The sequence below is a fragment of the Eucyclogobius newberryi genome, unplaced genomic scaffold (assembly GCF_026437365.1).
Source record: "Eucyclogobius newberryi isolate DKJ021-1_F unplaced genomic scaffold, fEucNew1.0.hap1 SCAF_12, whole genome shotgun sequence".
NCBI classification, from domain to species: Eukaryota; Metazoa; Chordata; class Actinopteri; order Gobiiformes; family Gobiidae; genus Eucyclogobius; species Eucyclogobius newberryi.
Genome location: NW_027315746.1, coordinates 28339071 through 28356801, shown reverse-complemented (window position 1 = coordinate 28356801; position 17731 = coordinate 28339071). Strand labels below are relative to the sequence as shown.

At 42.1% G+C, this 17731-nt stretch overlaps 1 protein-coding gene and 1 non-coding gene across 3 annotated transcripts; one reads left to right on the top strand and one right to left on the bottom strand.

The window, feature by feature from the left end:
- Positions 1–358: 358 nt before the first annotated feature.
- trnap-ugg (transfer RNA proline (anticodon UGG)) lies at positions 359–430 on the bottom strand. The gene has a single exon. It is a non-coding gene; the product is annotated as a tRNA-Pro (tRNA).
- Positions 431–4071: 3641 nt separating this feature from the next.
- On the top strand, positions 4072–16962 carry septin2 (septin 2). Of its 2 annotated transcripts, none has more exons than XM_072441800.1 (13): positions 4072–4217; positions 4866–4903; positions 7186–7300; positions 10468–10554; positions 10626–10749; positions 11501–11635; positions 12037–12154; positions 12234–12335; positions 13073–13218; positions 13556–13678; positions 14951–15011; positions 15092–15152; positions 16162–16962. In XM_072441800.1, exons 2-13 carry the CDS (start codon positions 4883–4885, stop codon positions 16167–16169), a joined length of 1101 nt encoding a protein of 366 aa, XP_072297901.1. In that variant the 5' UTR covers positions 4072–4217; positions 4866–4882; the 3' UTR covers positions 16170–16962. The 2 variants fall into 2 exon arrangements, with proteins under 2 accessions (XP_072297901.1, XP_072297902.1); XM_072441801.1 differs by having other exon boundaries at positions 4073–4217; positions 13556–13639.
- The last annotated feature ends 769 nt before the right edge of the window (positions 16963–17731 follow it).

Genomic DNA, 17731 nt, shown 5'->3' with positions numbered 1-17731 from the left:
GCGGCAAAAGCGGGGACAAGCCCCCCACAGAGCCCAGCATAAGGCTTTCATAGGTCACTTTATGTCATTACACTAAGGCCATACTCTCTGAGTTTAGTAGCATAATTTGGATTGAAATACATTTGCAAACATTTCTGAAACTCCATAACGATTTCCGTTTTTAGGCTGGACGGCACAGCATGGCTATTGAAGCCTTTGGAGTGCAATACCAATGTCATCCACTGGAGGTCAACCAAGCACTAAATCTGAAAAAATAAGGGAAATCATACATTTATTTGCTAGTTTCGTTTTTACTTATTTATTTTACTTTATTTAGGAGAGTATAAAAGAGACACAACTACTCCAACAGCAAAAGAGTGGGCTCGTCCGGGATTTGAACCCGGGACCTCTCGCACCCAAAGCGAGAATCATACCCCTAGACCAACGAGCCGCCTGCAGAGAACTGGAAGTGTAGGAGTTATATTGATGCCCAAAGATATTCTACATCTTTTCTGATTACATTATATACCGCTTTGAAAAGTTATACAATTTATAAATACCTTAGTAAAGACCAACCTGATATTCTGCTTGACACGTCTTTATTATCAAAGACATTCTGTTCGATTTACTGCAGCAGCAAGATGACATGTAAATCATTTAACTTGCCCACTAAAATACACACGTGATATTAGCTTTATAATGCTTACATGTTAGTAGTACTGCTATGCATTAGTACAATATTATGAATTATTACTTACAGAAAATGCCAAACTAAACATGTTAACTCAAATTGTTTCAAATATTGTGAAAGTGCGCCCTCTATGGACTAAAAACAGGACTACTGTCAGTAATATACAGTACACAAGTAAAACATGAGCAGATCCCCTTGCTGGTTTAAATTTTTGACTGTCCATTTTGAATTTACTAGGTATTTTTTTATTTAGTCAAAATCTAATTTATTTTAGCATCTTATTTAATGTATGCCTATATAATATCATTATATTATCAGATTATTGTACACATACTATCATTAACTAGACGCCATGGATGTATTATGCATGCGTAATGCTTGGCCATATCCTGTACAGTGCAGTGACGATGATGTCACTGACAATGATGATGTCACCAATCACCCACATTCTGCCACATGGATGTTTGCTCTAAGAGATAGGGAAAAATCTCAACTTTGACGACGGATCCCGAAAAAAACGACATGATCAAGGGATACCGAAAATAACTACAAGAATCAGACTTAGAATAACTTCAAAACAAACTTTGAATGACGAAAATTTTATAAAAAGGTGCGACCTGTGATACATGCCGGTTTGGCATAATATAATATAAAGTATAAAAAATACTATAAAATAGGAGTATAAAATGGGAGGTGCACCGACCGGGGACTCCGTTGTCCTACTGGGGGACTTCAACGCCCAAGTGATTGGGAAGAACGGCTTCCCCGATCTTAACCCGAGCAGTGTTCAGTTATTGGACTTCCGTGCTAACCACGGATTGTCCATAACGAACACCATGTTCAAGCACAAGGGTGTCCATCAGTGCACGTGGCACCAGGACACCTTAGGCCGGAGGTCAATGATCGACTTTGTTGTCGTGTCATCTGACCTCCGGCCGCGTGTCTTGGACACTCGGGTGAAGAGAGGGGAGAGTTGTCAACCGATCACCACCTGGTGGTGAGTTGGATCCGCTGGCGGAGGAGGAAGCCGGACAGACTTGGCAGACCCAAGCGCATTGTGAGAGTCTGTTGGGGACGTCTTGCCTCTGTCAGCGGGGTCTTCGACTCACACCTCTGGGAGAGCTTCTCCCAGATCCCGGGGGAGGCTGGGGACATAGAGTCCCAGTGGACCATGTTCTCGACCTCCATTGTCAATGCGACTGCTCGGAGCTTTGGTCGCAAGGTCTCCGGTGCCTGTCGCTGCGGCAACCCCCGAACCCGGTGGTGGACACCGGAAGTAAGGGATGTCGTCAAGCTGAAGAAGGAGGCTTATATGGCCTCTTTGGCTTGTAGGACTCCTGAGGCCGTTGACAGGTATCGGTAGGCCAGGCGGGCCGCAGCTTGTGCTGTCGCAAAGACAAAAATTTGGGGCTGGGAGGAGTTTGGGGGGGCCATGGAGGAGGACTATCGGTCGGCCCCAAAGAAATTCTGGTAAACCGTCCGGCGCCTCAGGAGGGGGAAGCAGTGCTTCACCAACATCGTTTACGGTGCGGGTGGAGGCCTGCTGACCTCGACTGGGGATGTCATTGGACGGTGGAAGGAATACTTTGACAACCTCCTTAATCCTACTGTCACTTCTTTCGAAGAGGAAGCAGAGACTGGGGACTCTGAAGCTGACTCGTCCATCACCCAAGCTGAAGTCACTGAGGTTATTAGCAAACTACTCAGTGGCAGGGCTCCGGGTGTGAATGAGATCTGCTCTGAGTACCTAAAGTCAGACCGGGGTGGTGGTCCCTCGGTTCAAGAAGGGGGACCGGAGGGTGTGTTCCAACTATAGAGGGATCACACTCCTCAGCCTCCCCGGTAAGGTCTATTCCAGAGTACTGGAGAGGAGAATCCGACCGATAGTCGAACCTCGGATTCAGGTTACCTGACCAGCCATTCCCAACATGTTTTGACAGACTAAAGTAGTCTTAGCATTTGAACAGAATTTGGGAGGGACGGGCTGGTCAGGTAAGGATTCAGGAGGAGCAGAGGAATTTTCGTCCTGGTCGTGGAACACTGGACCAGCTCTATACTCTCCATCGGGTGCTCGAGGGCTCATGGGAGTTTGCCCAACCGGTCCACATGTGCTTTGTGGATCTGGAGAAGGCTTTCGACCGTGTCCCTCGGGGTGTCTTTTGGGGGGTGCTCCGGGAGTACCGGGTCCGGGGCCCTTTGCTCAGGGCTGTCCGGCCCCTGTATGACCAGAGCAGGAGCTGTGTTCATGGCCGACAGTAAGTCAGACCTGTTCCCAGTGCATGTTGGACTCCGCCAGGGCTGCCCTTTGTCCCTTCGGTTCTGTTCATAGTTTTTATGGACAGAATTTCTAGGCGCAGTCAGGGGTCGGAGGGTGTTCCGTTTGGGGACCACAGGATCTCATCTCTGCTGTTTGCAGACAATGTTGTCCTGATGGCTCCATCAAACCCGGACCTGCAACATGCACTGGGACGGTTTGCAGCCGAGTGTGAAGCGGCTGGGATGAGAATCAGCACCTCCAAATCCGAGGCCATGGTTCTCGACCGGAAAAAGGTGGCTTGCCTTCTCCAGGTGGGTGGGGAGTCCTTGGCCCAAGTGGAGGAGTTCAAGTATCTCGGGGTCTTGTTCACAAGTGAGGGAAGGATGAAACGTGAGATTGACAGGTGGAACTGTTGTGGTGAAGAAGGAAGCTGAGTCGAAAGGCAAAGCTCTCGATTTACCGGTAAATCTACGTTCCTACCCTCACCTATGGTCATGAGCTTTGGGTCATAACCGAGATCGCGGATAGAAGCGGTAGGGTGAGATTGGGATAGGGTGAGGAGCTCGGGTGACTGAGCTCCTGCTGCTCCTCCACGTTGAGAGGAGCCAGCTGAGGTGGCTCGGACATCTGTTCCGGATGCCTCCCGGGCATCTCCTTGGGGAGGTGTTTCAGGCATGTCCCACCGGGAAGAGGCCCCGTGGAAGACCCAGGGCACGCTGGAGGGACTGTGTCTCTCGGCTGGCCTGGGAACGCCTCAGAGGAGTAGGAGGAAGTGTCTGGGGAGAAGGGAGTCTGGGAGTCGCTGCTAAGACTGCTGCCCCCGCAGATGGGGCAGAAGATGAATGGGTGGTGTAAAAATAAAATCTACGGTAACTACACAGTCACTCAATTATTTTATGTTGCACCACATTACCACAGAAAATTCATGGTTTGTTCCCTTTGTCCATTTACAATACCAATATACTTTGTGTGCTTCTGTTGTGGTTTTTTGTGTAGGTTCCATTTTGTAACCCACGTGTTTAGCCACATATTTGTTGTCACAGTAATACCACCAGCACGGCATTATTTAAAAGTATTTTTTAAGCTATACACAGGATATTTTAGTATTTGGGGGTTTGGACCTCCTCTCTGCCGTAGTTAGTCCCTGCCGCGTTGCATTCTGGTCTTGGTAGTCTTCTGAGAGAGAGGAAGCTGTTGTAGCGGAATCCGAAGAATTTGAGGCGTCCGCCGCCAACTCAGCCTCGTCTGTATCGTGTCCTCCGCTGTTCTTTCCCACCACACCGCCGTGAGGTAAAGCAATCTCCACATTTCACCCCCGGGTCTTATTTTTAACATTATATTCACCTCCGTCTTTTGTTCCGCCGCGCGTTGTGCTACACAGAAGCTAACATTAGCTCGTTAAGTTACTCGTCCTTGTTAACGCGATGCTAAAGGCTTGTGACGGCTCAGAGCAGACGCTTAGCTCGATAAAACATGGGCAATTTAGTATTTTAATCATTATAGTTAGCTGCTGATGAACTTTATGAAAACGCAAACGATGAATGATACTAGCATCACTCAGTCCACACCCATTTTGACCGATCCCGTTATAAAAATGCGCTTATCATGAGTTTCATTGTAACTTTTCCAACTGAAAATACAATTTGGTTCGATTTTTTTGCATCCTACAACAAATAAGACGCACTATTCAAACTTCACATGCACTTTGATTCACTTGTAGCGTATCATTAAACTTTAATAGGATCGCTTCAAATGGAGATCTGAAGTGAAAATGCGTTAAAGTCTTTCTTTTGCGACAGGATTTGAGGTCTTTTTTGTGTTTGCACTTTTCTCACACTCTCGACTTCCTGTCTCACAGTCACTCACTAGTTTGTCACTATTGCCCCCCCTGTCTTTGGTTGTTTGCTAAATTCTACTCGTTTTGTGTGTGTGTTTTAGATCCAAAGGGAATAGAAATGTCTCAGGAAAAACTAAAGGTAAGTTTAGTGAAAATAATGACTGTGTTGTGTTGTTATCCAGTTGTTCCAGATTCTTGTTTTGCCGCTGAGATTGTATCAGAGTTATTGGCTGTAGTGTTGTACATATAGTGTGCTGTAGCTATTATGGCAGGGTTTTATTGTAAAATTGGTCAAATTTGCATGTTTTGAGTTGCATTTTTACCCACGGCACAATTTGTCTTCGACTGGGTCCATTTATTCTTCAAACAAATGCATTTACAGTATTGTTATGTTTCCTTTATGTTGTAGTGGCTCTCTCTTCAGTTGTGTACAAAATGGGTAATGAATTGTATCTTTAAATTAGTAATGCATTAGTTGAGTATTTCATTAACCTTATAGACCTACACTAAGAGCGTACTCGGAACAATATTGCTATTTTTGGACGAATTAATCTAGTTATTTGATTTGTATTTTCCAAATCAAGCCTAATTATGATTAGTGACAATTCTATCATCTATTGGAATCCTTTGAACCTTTTTCTTCAAGGCCTTTTATGAATTAAACAGCATTATTTACTGGAGATGGGACAAGATCTCAAGAGACAAGATCTCGTGAGATAAAATTCTCACACATGCAGAAAAAAGGATCACGATTTCGATTGGACACACACAAAAAAAAGAGTCAAGCGCTGGTGAGAAGCTGTAGTTCCAAAACGCAGTGCAACATAGACAGTTAAATGATCAAAATGTGAGGCCAGATTGTGAACAGAACATCTCGATTTTGTTTATTATTATACATTATTTCTGAATCTTGTTTTGTTTGGTTCTCGTCTCGTGGGAATTGTCTTGTACTTTACTGTTGAATCGGTATGGACGATTTTTCGGCGATTTGAGAACGCAGGCGGAAGTGCCCATGCGCCCTCCCCCGTGCGGACCGATACAACACACACATGCGTTTCTTTATTAGGGCAACGGAGCGCATCGCATCGCTCGTCTCCCGTAGATTTCTGTCCACTTCTGCGTCAGCTCGAACTGTCTTTCTCCGTCTTCATTTTGCCCCGTACACTGAGGGAACTATATTATGATAGATCCATGCGCTTAGGCACGCGGAAACGTGGGGACGAGCCTGACGCGGCTGCAGGTGAGCGATAGGTGCGTTTTATGATTGATACGTGGCAGGACAAATGATTTATCCACGCCACGAGGAAATATGATAAAAAATTGGCTGAAAAAAATCGTCCACACCACCTTTAAGCTCAACACTGTTATTATTATGTATTAGAGATGAAGCATTGCAGTTGTGTCCTACACTTAAGATGGTGTCATACCACAGTCTGTAATCACGACTAAGACATGACAGGCAGTTATTACAGCTCAGCGTCAGCCATTTGCACAGACTGTTTGCCCAGGGGCCTTTTATTCAACGTTTGTGGCAACACTCTTTGCTTTTTAGGGGCCATTTGTCTCAAACGCTGCATGGATATCGTCCTTTAGTAAAGTGGCACAATGGTAACCGCGATACAAAGGCGTGTGTTTGTAGTTGTTGGCTCTCGGCTGAAGTCCTGGCTGGATAATAAAGCACTTTGAGTAGAGATGCCTGATAAGCGCACGGTTCCGTCTTTACATCGAGCCTCTTGGGTAGTCATGAGGATGGGAAAGCACTCTATCACGGTGGAAAAACATGTGAGCGAGGTGGTTCCAGTTCAGTTTACTTTGTGTCATGCTTCTGTTGGTTTAGTCCTGGTTAAAACCTCAGGCCTGGTAATGTCCTGCTTTAGTCTTGGTTCAGTTTTGTGTCAGTCCTGGTTTAGTTCTTGATTATTATTGTCTAGAGCGTTTTAAAATACACTTTTAACCAAATTAAGGTTGAATTTCATGACTAATGGCTTCTAAAAAGACAAAAAATGCTAAATATTATTGATAAAGATCTGCAAATTTAATTATTTTTTTGGACATTTTGGTTTTATGATGTGACTGTTTTAATTATAACGGTCGTTTTTGGGATGTGTTTTAGTTTGTAAAGTTAATGATAAAAATACAATTATTTGAATAGTCGACTGGGGCATGATTATTATTCTCCTGTTTTATATCTTCTATTAATGTCCTAACTTTAATTTTAGTCTAGTCCTTGTTTAGTAAAAATGTCAGATCATCACAATCAAAAAGACCACTGGTAATATTTTTTCAGTTGCTGTTTTGGTATGACAAGATTAAAAATAATTGCGAATAGTCATTTCTTTCCAGCTATGGAAGCCCTTCAGGGACACGTTGTCAATGCTGTTTTGCCATTCTAACCGCCTTCTCCCTGTTTCTGTTCTGCAGCAGGGCCAGTTCACAAACCCTGAGACCCCCGGCTATGTGGGCTTTGCCAATTTGCCAAATCAGGTTCACCGCAAGTCCGTGAAGAAGGGCTTTGAGTTCACTCTGATGGTGGTCGGTGAGTGTTGGACTGTTCCACTGTTTTCTTTCGTATCCCTGCTCAGCCACAGGGTTAGTTTAGAAAATGATAGTCTAAAGTTCTTGATGTTGGTGTCTAAAGAATACAGGCAGTATCTTGGAGTTTTGCCAGATTTATGTGTAGGCATGTTGATGGCAATACATCATCTGAGGAGGAGGGACTGTCTCTGCTGCTGCTGCTGCTGCTGCTGCTGCTGCTGCTGCTGCTGCTGCTGCTGCTGCTGCTTGCTGCTGCTGCTGCTGCTGCTGCTGCTGCTGCTGCAGGAAAAGAGGCGGAGCAAGATGGCCACACATGGACTGGAGAAATTATCTAAATTAAACGATGTGAAGGCTAATTTTACTCATAATAATCATAGTTTTGCTAAACATAGGGTTAAATATTTGTATATCGTGGCATATATAATTACTGAGTATGTATATCCCTGTACTATCACAAAATTCAAATGTTATTGAATCCCTCAAATAAAATCCCAGCCCGACTGTAGGATCTTTTATTGTAATCCTGTAGTACTGTTGCCACCATAGTAACATTTAATTTGTTACTAAGGAGAAGGTTTGAGAGGATAGGTCTGATGAGACCATATAATGTGTTTCTTTGTCTTGTGCTAGATCTGATAAATCTTATTATTCTAAAAGTTTGTCCTGTTAATGGGATAACTATTATTTTGTATTTTTTTTTATTGATACTTGGCTTGCTTAAATAAGTACTGTTAAATTTATACTACCGGTACTTTCAGTATCAATTAGTATCTCATTCTTTTGACTGCCATGTGATACTTGATATTGTCATAGTAGTGCGAGTGGTCCAAGACAAGATGAGATTTTTACATTTATTTTTAATAAAATGGTACAGATTTTATAATTTAGTATGTATTAGAACCACAGCTTCTATAAGAAAGGTTTACGTACAAACAAAACACAAACTCCCTTCTGACTTGCTGACTTGAGGGAAAATCTCTCTTCTTTGAGCTCAGATTGCCTCAGGGCTTAGATCGAAAAGCCCACAAATGCAAAATGTTTTTTTAGATCACAAAGTTAACATGGAATGTCACGTACGCAACATTTTTAGATATGCACACGCTTTATAAATGAGACCCCAGCTCTTTTTTAATGTCCGAGGCAACTGTAAACATACCATTTTTCCTCGATGTGCACAATCTTGTAGCAATTTTACCTGGTTGAGATCTTGTGGCAGCTGATCCTGTCTAATCCTTAAGTAGCAGCAGTGGGAGTAGTAGTAGCAGCAGTAGTAGTACATGACTAAAGTGATGTAAGTGCATGTGACAGTACATGGGGTGGAGCTGTCTCTGACAGACCGAGCTGCTGGACAGAGTATTTCCGCCCTTCACTTCACAACTGGGTCACACGGCATGACGCACACACTCTGTCCTGCCCCGTTAGTCTGCTCCCTCCACACCGGGGCTGGGGCGTCTCTCTCTCTCCAGGTGTGCCTCCTCCGCCGGGCCCCGGTGTTGAGTGGAAAATGGTCATGTCCAGTTCCAGCTGCAGGGAGGGGAGGAGGGAGAGGGGTCTGGAGAGGGTGGGAGCTCATCTTTTGGCTCTAAAATAAGGCGAGGAATGCGGCCTGTGGGGCTGGGGGCTTCTGGACCAGGCTGCTGTTCTGTTGGTTTAACCTACTGTTGGCCTGCACTATAAACTACATGTTTCCTCTTCCACATCTGCAGCTCCACTACGAACTTCTGAAGTTCCCACATGTGCAGTACAATTTGGTAGTACTAGGGATGGGCAATATAGCAAACAAAATTATGATAACGGACTAAATATGTTTGCAATAACACCAGAAATCTGACAATTGAAAAACGTTTCCTTAAAATTTGCCATGATTTACAATTGTTTTCATGATTATGCTGCCCTACTGTATTATAGACCCCCTGATTAAAAAGAATCAAGCTGATCATTTTGAACCACTGGATCTCGCGCAGCCCTTTGCAGTATGTTGTCTGACACAGGTTGCTTTACTCATAAAACATGCCTTAACTGAATTAGTTTAAGAGGATTAAGTATTAGACAAATTACTTACAAAAGTGCTGAAACATTACATTAAACTACATTTTAATGTTTACGACCAATGTTTTTTGTTTTAATTTGTACTATTAAGTACTATTTTTTTGCAGCATTTTCTTCTATAAGCAATATACTAAAAAAACTACAACTTTCAAACAACATCAATACAATTAACAATATTTCGATAGTTTGCCCACCTCTATTATCATGTTATTGTTATGGTAATGGAAATTTAAAAATCAACCAAAATGAATTGCGTTTATAGTTTAAATTACATCTTTAAAATGACGTTTTGTGCAGTTTGTTTGTATTGTTTGCCTTATTGCTCTTGTCTTTGTTTGGTTGCTGACTCAGTCTGAATTGCTGGCTGTAGAAAGTCCTGTGCGTGTTTAATCTAATTTAAGAGGAGTTTGAAAGCTCAGTCTTCACTTTTTCAGCGGTGTTGCGTGAGTCTAAAAACCAGCACAGATCAGGTGTGCTTTTATTATAGTTTAGTTTTTCGTATGTTGCGTGTTCTGCGACTTGTTTACTTTCCCCATAAATACAGTTGGTTCTTGTTGAAACAGAGGTCTTCTTGTGGTCCAGACCTGCTGTTGGGGTTTCCTAAAGCTACACAGCACTTTTAGTTTTGTTTTTTTAAAGATCAAATTCATCATTGAATTGATAAGACGGATATAAAATGAAAGGATAAAATATAACCCAACACGTATGTGACCTTATTCAGCCAACAATTTACTATTTATTTTATTCCCCAATAGAATTCCTGAAGTAGATTGCATACTTTGTTGTTCAGTCCATCAGATTCTCAATGGGTTTTTTTCATTTTATTTTTTTATCTGATAACCCAACTTTGAGAAATACAATTAACGATCACCTGAAAAACCCACTGACTCAAGAAAGAGGAGTGAGGCAGGGCTGTGCTTGGTCTCTCCTCTTGTTCGCTTTGTACTTGGAACGAATGATGTTCTAATTTTTGACCAAATATTCCATACCTAATGTGATGCATTTCCTTCATTACGTTGGTCCAATATCTGGATACAAACTAAATATAGAAACTCTTTTTTTTTTCTTTTTTTTTTTAAATTGTGCTTTATCTCTAAATGTTTTTTGTTCTGTTCCAAGGTGAATCTGGACTGGGAAAGTCTACTCTGATCAACAGCCTTTTCCTGACTGATCTCTACCCTGAAAGAGTCATCCCTGGAGCAGCAGGTAAGACTTTTTAAAGTAAGACTATCTGTTTTGTGTTTGGTCGTGTATTTGAATGTGTTGTAATCAAACAGAAAAGATTGAGAGGACGGTCCAGATTGAGGCATCGACGGTGGAGATTGAGGAGAGAGGAGTAAAGCTGCGACTCACAGTGGTGGACACGCCCGGATATGGAGACGCCATCAACAGCCAAGACTGGTAAAACAAGCACTAGATTATCTGAAGGACTAAAGCGGGGACTTGGAGCTGCAAGATGAATCTCAATCAAATCACTCTTTTAAAAGACCCAATTATCAAATAGCTGCATTTTTTTTAAATACCAGAATGTTCTCCATTAAACAACATCATATGCTGTTTTACTACTAATAAAGCGGGGGACTACTAAAGCGGGGGACTACCAAAGCGGGGGACTACCAAAGCGGGGGACTACTAAAGCGGGGACTACTAAAGCGGGGACTACTAAAGCGGGGACTACTAAAGCGGGGACTACTAAAGCGGGGGACTACTAAAGCGGGGGACTACTAAAGCGGGGGACTACTAAAGCGGGGGACTACTAAAGCGGGGGACTACTAAAGCGGGGGACTACCAAAGCGGGGGACTACCAAAGCGGGGGACTACTAAAGCGGGGGACTACTAAAGCGGGGGACTACTAAAGCGGGGGACTACTAAAGCGGGGGACTACTAAAGCGGGGGACTACTAAAGCGGGGGACTACTAAAGCGGGGGACTACTAAAGCGGGGGACTACTAAAGCGGGGGACTACTAAAGCGGGGACTACTAAAGCGGGGACTACTAAAGTGGGGACTACTAAAGTCTGGTCCAAAGCCCGTTCCAAAGCCCTGACTGAACCACATCTGAAGCTGGTCTCAGCAGGTCTAAAATGGGACTGACTCTGCTTTAAACTGCGTCTGCTGCAGATAAAGTAAAACCATGTGCGTTTCCTCCTCCAGCTTCAGCACCATCATCAGTTACATCGATGACCAGTTCGAGCGCTACCTCCACGATGAGAGCGGACTGAACAGAAGACACATCGTTGACAACAGAGTCCACTGCTGCTTCTACTTCATCTCTCCTCTGGGACACGGGTGGGCTTTCAATTTTGTGCACAAACAGTAGTTATTTCCATCTGTCACTCACATGTGTGAGTGTCTCATGTGTCAGTGAGGTTTCTCTGCCTCTGTAATACATATATATATAATAAATAGTATTCTGGACTTGCCAGAGACTTAATTTGCATAATACATAGAGGTCGATTGATACTTAAGAATGTACAGAAACTTCCATCAGTTGATCCATGACTTTATCTGAGTCATTTTACTGACACTATTGGGAACTTTTAACACATTCACCATATATCACTCTTTAACAACAGTGTATACTTTTATATATTGTTGTCAGGTTGAACTTAAATCAAAGGCTAAATTAAATGAACAGAATTCCCTCAGTAGTCCAGCTCCATGAGTGTTGCCCACTTGTGTCCAAACAGACTCAAACCTCTGGACGTCCAGTTCATGAAGGCCATCCACAACAAGGTGAACGTGGTGCCGGTCATCGCCAAAGCAGACACCCTGACCCTGAAGGAGAGGGACCGGCTCAAGCGCAGGGTGAGTTCTTTCTACCGCCCTCCCATCCCGGCCCAGGGGGCGACGTGGCCCTCTTACATGATCCTTTTATGTTCTCTAGATCCTGGATGAGATCGACGAACACGGTATTAAAATCTACCACCTTCCTGACGCAGAGTCTGATGAAGATGAAGATTTCAAAGAGCAGACCCGGATCCTGAAGGTAGACTGTGTTTTATGTGGCTGCGTTCTTTTAAAGCCGCTATATTATTACAATATTCAACTAACCTTGTTACAACAGTGTTTCCTCATCATTAGTTTATTTAAAGTTGCATTTGGATTGATTCCTGCATGTTTGTGTCCTGCGGTCTTGGGAGCGCTGAAAAGTCCTGTTTTCCCCTCCCCCCAAACTCCGCCCACATGTCTGTACTTCATCATTTGAAAAATAAGACTGAGTGACACATGTAAAGTTCTAAAATGTCACAGTCAAAATATGCAAATGACACTCTGCTGCTTGTTACCATGAAATGTCATGAAGAGGCGGGGCTTATCAGTTCTGCAGTTTTGAACAGGAAGTCAATGGTCGATCCATGTTTCTCTGACTTAGCTGTTTTAGATCAATATTGTAGTTTACAAAGACAAAGTATTGAAACATAATATAAGCAGTTCCTAATTTTACATTCACTAAGTACCTGGGGGAAAAAACATAAAATATCTCCTTTTAAAGTTGCTGGTATAATAAGAGTTAAGATGGCTGATAGAACCAAGCTTTATAAAGCAGCACAGTTGTCTTGCTTTGTGAGTTTGAATTTCTGATCTGTCAATTGACTGAATATCTCTCCCATTTCTTGCTCACAGTCCTCTACAATCAAACCTTCATTTCTTTTTAATTCATGCTTTAAAAATGAGCTGTGAGAAGGCAGCACTTCAAAGGAGACAGAACTGTGTGTGCTTTTGAAGGCCAGCATCCCGTTCGCCGTGGTGGGCTCCAACCAGCAGATCGAGGCCAAGGGGAAGAAGGTGAGGGGCCGGCTGTACCCCTGGGGCGTGGTGGAGGTGGAGAACCCCGAGCACAACGACTTCCTCAAACTCAGGACCATGCTCATGTGAGTGCCTTTTAAAGTGAGGGAGTGATGAGTTAAGCAGGATAAATAAAACATGCAAAGAAATCCAGACGAATAACTTGATAAAAATAGACATTACGACACAATGTTTAATTTTTTGATTTTGACTTTACTTTGCATCTTACAAAACTGAGCAGTTTCTCAGTCTTTGTAGTTCTTTGGTGGGTTTAGTTACCTGATTTAGACTTACTTTTGTCATGTTTTGATGGCAGCAAAGAACATTTACTTAAGTTATACTAGATGTATAGTCTTCTTCTCCCTGTCCCGGCGTGTAGCCTCTTCTCACTGTGTTTGTGACTTCCTGTTGCGGCCCCCACAGCACACACATGCAGGACCTCCAGGAAGTGACCCAGGACCTGCACTACGAGAACTTCCGCTCGGAACGGCTGAAGCGCGGGGGCAGGTTGTCATCGCACGGTTACATTCTGCCTCTGTCTCCTGCGTATGTACTGTCTGCTGCTGCTCCTCCCACACCTCCCCCCACCACACCCCCGACACCAGCCAGACGCAACAGGATATGAACCGCGACGTGTTAGTTTAACCGGAAAAAAAAGAATATATCTATATATATATCATAGTTTTTATTTAGTTCATCGATTTGCATGTTCACTTCACTGGTAGATTTAACAGTGTAGTTCATTTCAATCTGGTTTCCACCTATTTAAAAAGTGCACAACAAAACAGACACTTTGGTTTTTTATATTTTTACGTTAATTTTATCACCAAAATAAAGGGAAACTAATGTAAAAATGGTTGATTAGTTCTACCTTAACTTGATTCCATTGATAACGTGGAGATATTTTGAAGTTGATGTTTATTACTATGTAAACGCTTTGCAACATTTGTGACATAATGTGAATTAGAGCTGCAACTTCAGGTTATTTTAGTAGTTGACGAGTCAGTGATTATTATTTCAATAGGACGACTAGTGTCAAACTATTATTTCTATTGTTCATTGAGACTTTTTAAATACCAAATCAAGTTTGAAATATGGGGACTGAAGTATTCTAGATAGAAAATAGTTACAAAGAAAATCTGAAGTTTATTCTTTGTCGACATTTTTATTTAATAATGCGGCTGTTTTTGTTATAAACTATATTTTTGTTTTAGTGTCTGTATAGTCCAGATAATGATTACAATGTAGTCGATGATGCAGCCATAATGTGAAATATAGTGGATCTCTCACATTTTACAGGTGCTAAACAGTTAAATACATCAGTGTGACACTTGGTGGGAACAGGTTTCTCTTCTTATCTTTACAGTTTGTAGTTTAGTTTTACTTTGTAGATCGTGTTATTTAACCTGGTGAGTCTTTATCTTGGTTTAAAACTCCATATCACATGTTCAGCTGTGCGTAGCCTTCTTCTGAAGCCACGCCAGGAAACGGGAGCGGTTTGTGCTCCAGCTGAGGTATTGTCCATTCTCGGGGGAGGTACCGCCGTTCCCCTGACTCCGCCCCCTCTCTCTCGCTCTCAAACCCGGCCTTTTCAGACCTGTGCAGACTTCTGTGGTAGAGCCCGCTTCTCCTTAACCTTAGCCGACCAGAACTAATGTACTCACCACCTTTTTCCACTTTCTCAATGTGGCTTTGCTTTGGCTTCAAAACATGTGCAAATAACTTACAACCAATAATGAATAACGGCACATACACAATGATTGAAGTCCATACAACTCTTACTCCTTTTGTAACTCGAACTGATTGTTAATCCAGCAGGAAGGGCCCGGAGCCGGAGGAAATGGACAAGGACATGATTCTGCAGGAGAAGGAGGCTGAGGTGAGTGACGGCGCTCAGCAGTGTTTAAACTCTTATTATAAAAGTAGAGTTCTTTCATTGACATTCATCGTTTCCCACAGTTGAGACGAATGCAGGAGATGATTGTCAAGATGCAAGCCCAGATGCAGAAGCAGGGAGACGGTGAGGACACTTCTACACTCACAACAATTTAGATTTACATTTAGTCAAAGGCACAGTTTGTTAACTGGCTTCAATGGGTCACTTAAAACATAGAAAAGTCTATTTGTGCTGAGACGATCACTTCACTTGCATTTTGATTCATTTTTTCATCAACATAGAAAACTTGATGGAGATGTTTGTCTGGTCACGGGTTTCATCTCCCGATTTCAGACAGATTGACAGGCGGATTAGCCAATCAGGGACGTGCACAATCTTTCAAAACGAACATGGCAGCTCACGAGGGAAAAAAAGAAAGGACTGATATCACCAGGACTGAAAAACATTAGATTTCTGGGTAATCGAAATGTGAAGAATATTTTAAAGCTGGGATTCCAAAATGTGTTTTCTCATATTAGAAAAATTCTGTTTCCACCCCAGAAAGACTTGTAAAAGCGGAACTTTGTAAAAAAAAAAAAACTTGATGCATGTGAAAACTAGAGATGTGTATTTATGAGAGCTAGGAATGAGTTAGAGGTTTCCTTATTTCACTGTTTGAAAATGAGATGTTGCAGCGCTCCATCTGCACATCTCACTCAGGACGCTCGCTGTTATTATTAGCTAATTATTTACCAACTTTCAGAGGGAGCGAGTGAGTTTGCCGCCATGCTAAAGCTAACAACAGCTAGCATAAATAGTCTATAATTAGATGCAGACAGCACACTGAGGTCTCATTTTGATCCTAAATAGCTGCTTTTACGATTGTGTACTGGGGAAAAACAGATTTGACTACATTATTACATGAAAACAAATTGGTACACGACCTTTTTAAGTTTGATTTTGTCCTTAATGATAGATGAGCTCCTCCGTTTCCCAGGCGTCACTGAGATAAACACATCTGATTACATGATTAAGGGAGCGGGACCAGACTGCGAGCCATCTGTTTCAAACAAACAAAACGATCTCTCTCATTCGGGAGACTTCATAGCTTTTTCTTCCCATTTATCGCTTGACATTTTTCTCCTCTTTTCAGACGTTTGAGCCGCCAGAGTCGGTCCAGAAGACACTGGACGTTTCCTGCCACTGTCCCGCGTCAGCTCACAGCGGGATTTGTACAACATATAGTCTATTCACAGTGTTTCTATATTCCTGTTACTTGCTTTAGCAACCTTTTTTTCTGTTTTATTTTTTGTATTTTATGAAGCTGTCAAGTGAAGAATCACAACCGGACTTTTTTGAAACGCTGTTACTCGTAGTGTCCTTACTTAACGTTCGATAAACCAAAGTCCTGCTGCTCGTGCTTTGGGTCCTCAGGCCTTAAGCGCCTTAGCTCTCTGAAGGGCTGTTATTGGGAGTAGCATACATATTTATACACTTTGCCAACAAGAACTTGGAACAAAAGATCTGAACTTTATGTTTTGCATGCATTTTGTGAGCCCTGCTGTATGTGGGGTGCCATTTTACCTTTGTATAAACATGTCGGTGTAATCCCTCATTCGTCCAGGCGTGTTCCATAGTAGAAAAAGCTTCAGTTGTAGTCATCTGAACTCACTGAGTCCAGATGACTACAACTGAAGCTTTTTCTACTTTGTATAAACAGTATTATGTAGTAACATCATATTCAGCAGTTCAAACCATGCTCCTGTTACTCTTCTAATGTCTATTTTTGGTCATGAAAAGTTACTATTTACTGCCAAATCCTGCAGGTATGACCTAAATGAGGTTGATGTAGCCATTGTTTTCCCAGTCACCAGCCAAAAGACATTCCAACAGTCTGGTAGTTACAGAGATATTCCAAATGCTTTTATTGTAATAAAGGTTTTATTCAACATTATTCTTGAGTTGTCTTTTTGTGTAAATGTGTGGTCAATTGTGCATTGATATGATCTGGACTAAAATATTAAATATACTGGGACATTTATAGAACAAAAGAAATGTCGAGCTTCCATTTAAGTTGTAAAAGTAAGATAAGATAAGATAATCCTTTATTGTCCCACATGGGGAAATTCCATTGATGCAACGCAGGTAAACGTGTATATATATCTACGTTGTCTAAAAAGAACATCTTGAGTGTCTCGGAATGTGAAAAGCCACGTGCACCAAAATCTGTTTCTGATTTCTGGAATTTTAAGATTATTTAAATGACAATATCTGATGTGATTATGATCAGAGTGAAATCAGATGAATTTTCTGTCTTTTAACACTGAAAATATGTGAACGAAGACCGTAACAGCTGAAGTGAGTAATCTGACAGAAAATGGTGTAAAGAAAGAAAAAAGGCAAACTAATGTGGTAAAGACATAAAAAGAACTGCAAAATGTTTCAAGATTGTTTCAAATATGATTCAAATTACTCTAAAAACCCATGAATTAATTGACATCACCCGGTGTTTTTGATCATCAGATTTCTTTAAGTGCACATAAACACACACCAAATATGGAATCTTACTATTGGCTCACTATTATCTGATTATTCTAGTTATCTTAGTGAAAATTGCTGTTTTTCTTGTAAAAAATACCAAAATTTTTTTTGTCTGCATTTACTAATAAAGTATTTTATCGCTCCGAAGCCTGGAAGTAACATTTAAGAGTCCTAAAACTGTA

Excerpts from the sequence above, each read along its gene's own strand:
- septin2 (XM_072441800.1), top strand. The coding sequence starts at position 4,883 with ATGTCTCAGGAAAAACTAAAG. Across the intron at positions 7,301-10,467 it reads GTTCACTCTGATGGTGGTCG|GTGAATCTGGACTGGGAAAG; the intron begins GTGAGTGTTGGA and ends TTCTGTTCCAAG. Across the intron at positions 13,219-13,555 it reads AAACTCAGGACCATGCTCAT|CACACACATGCAGGACCTCC; the intron begins GTGAGTGCCTTT and ends CGGCCCCCACAG.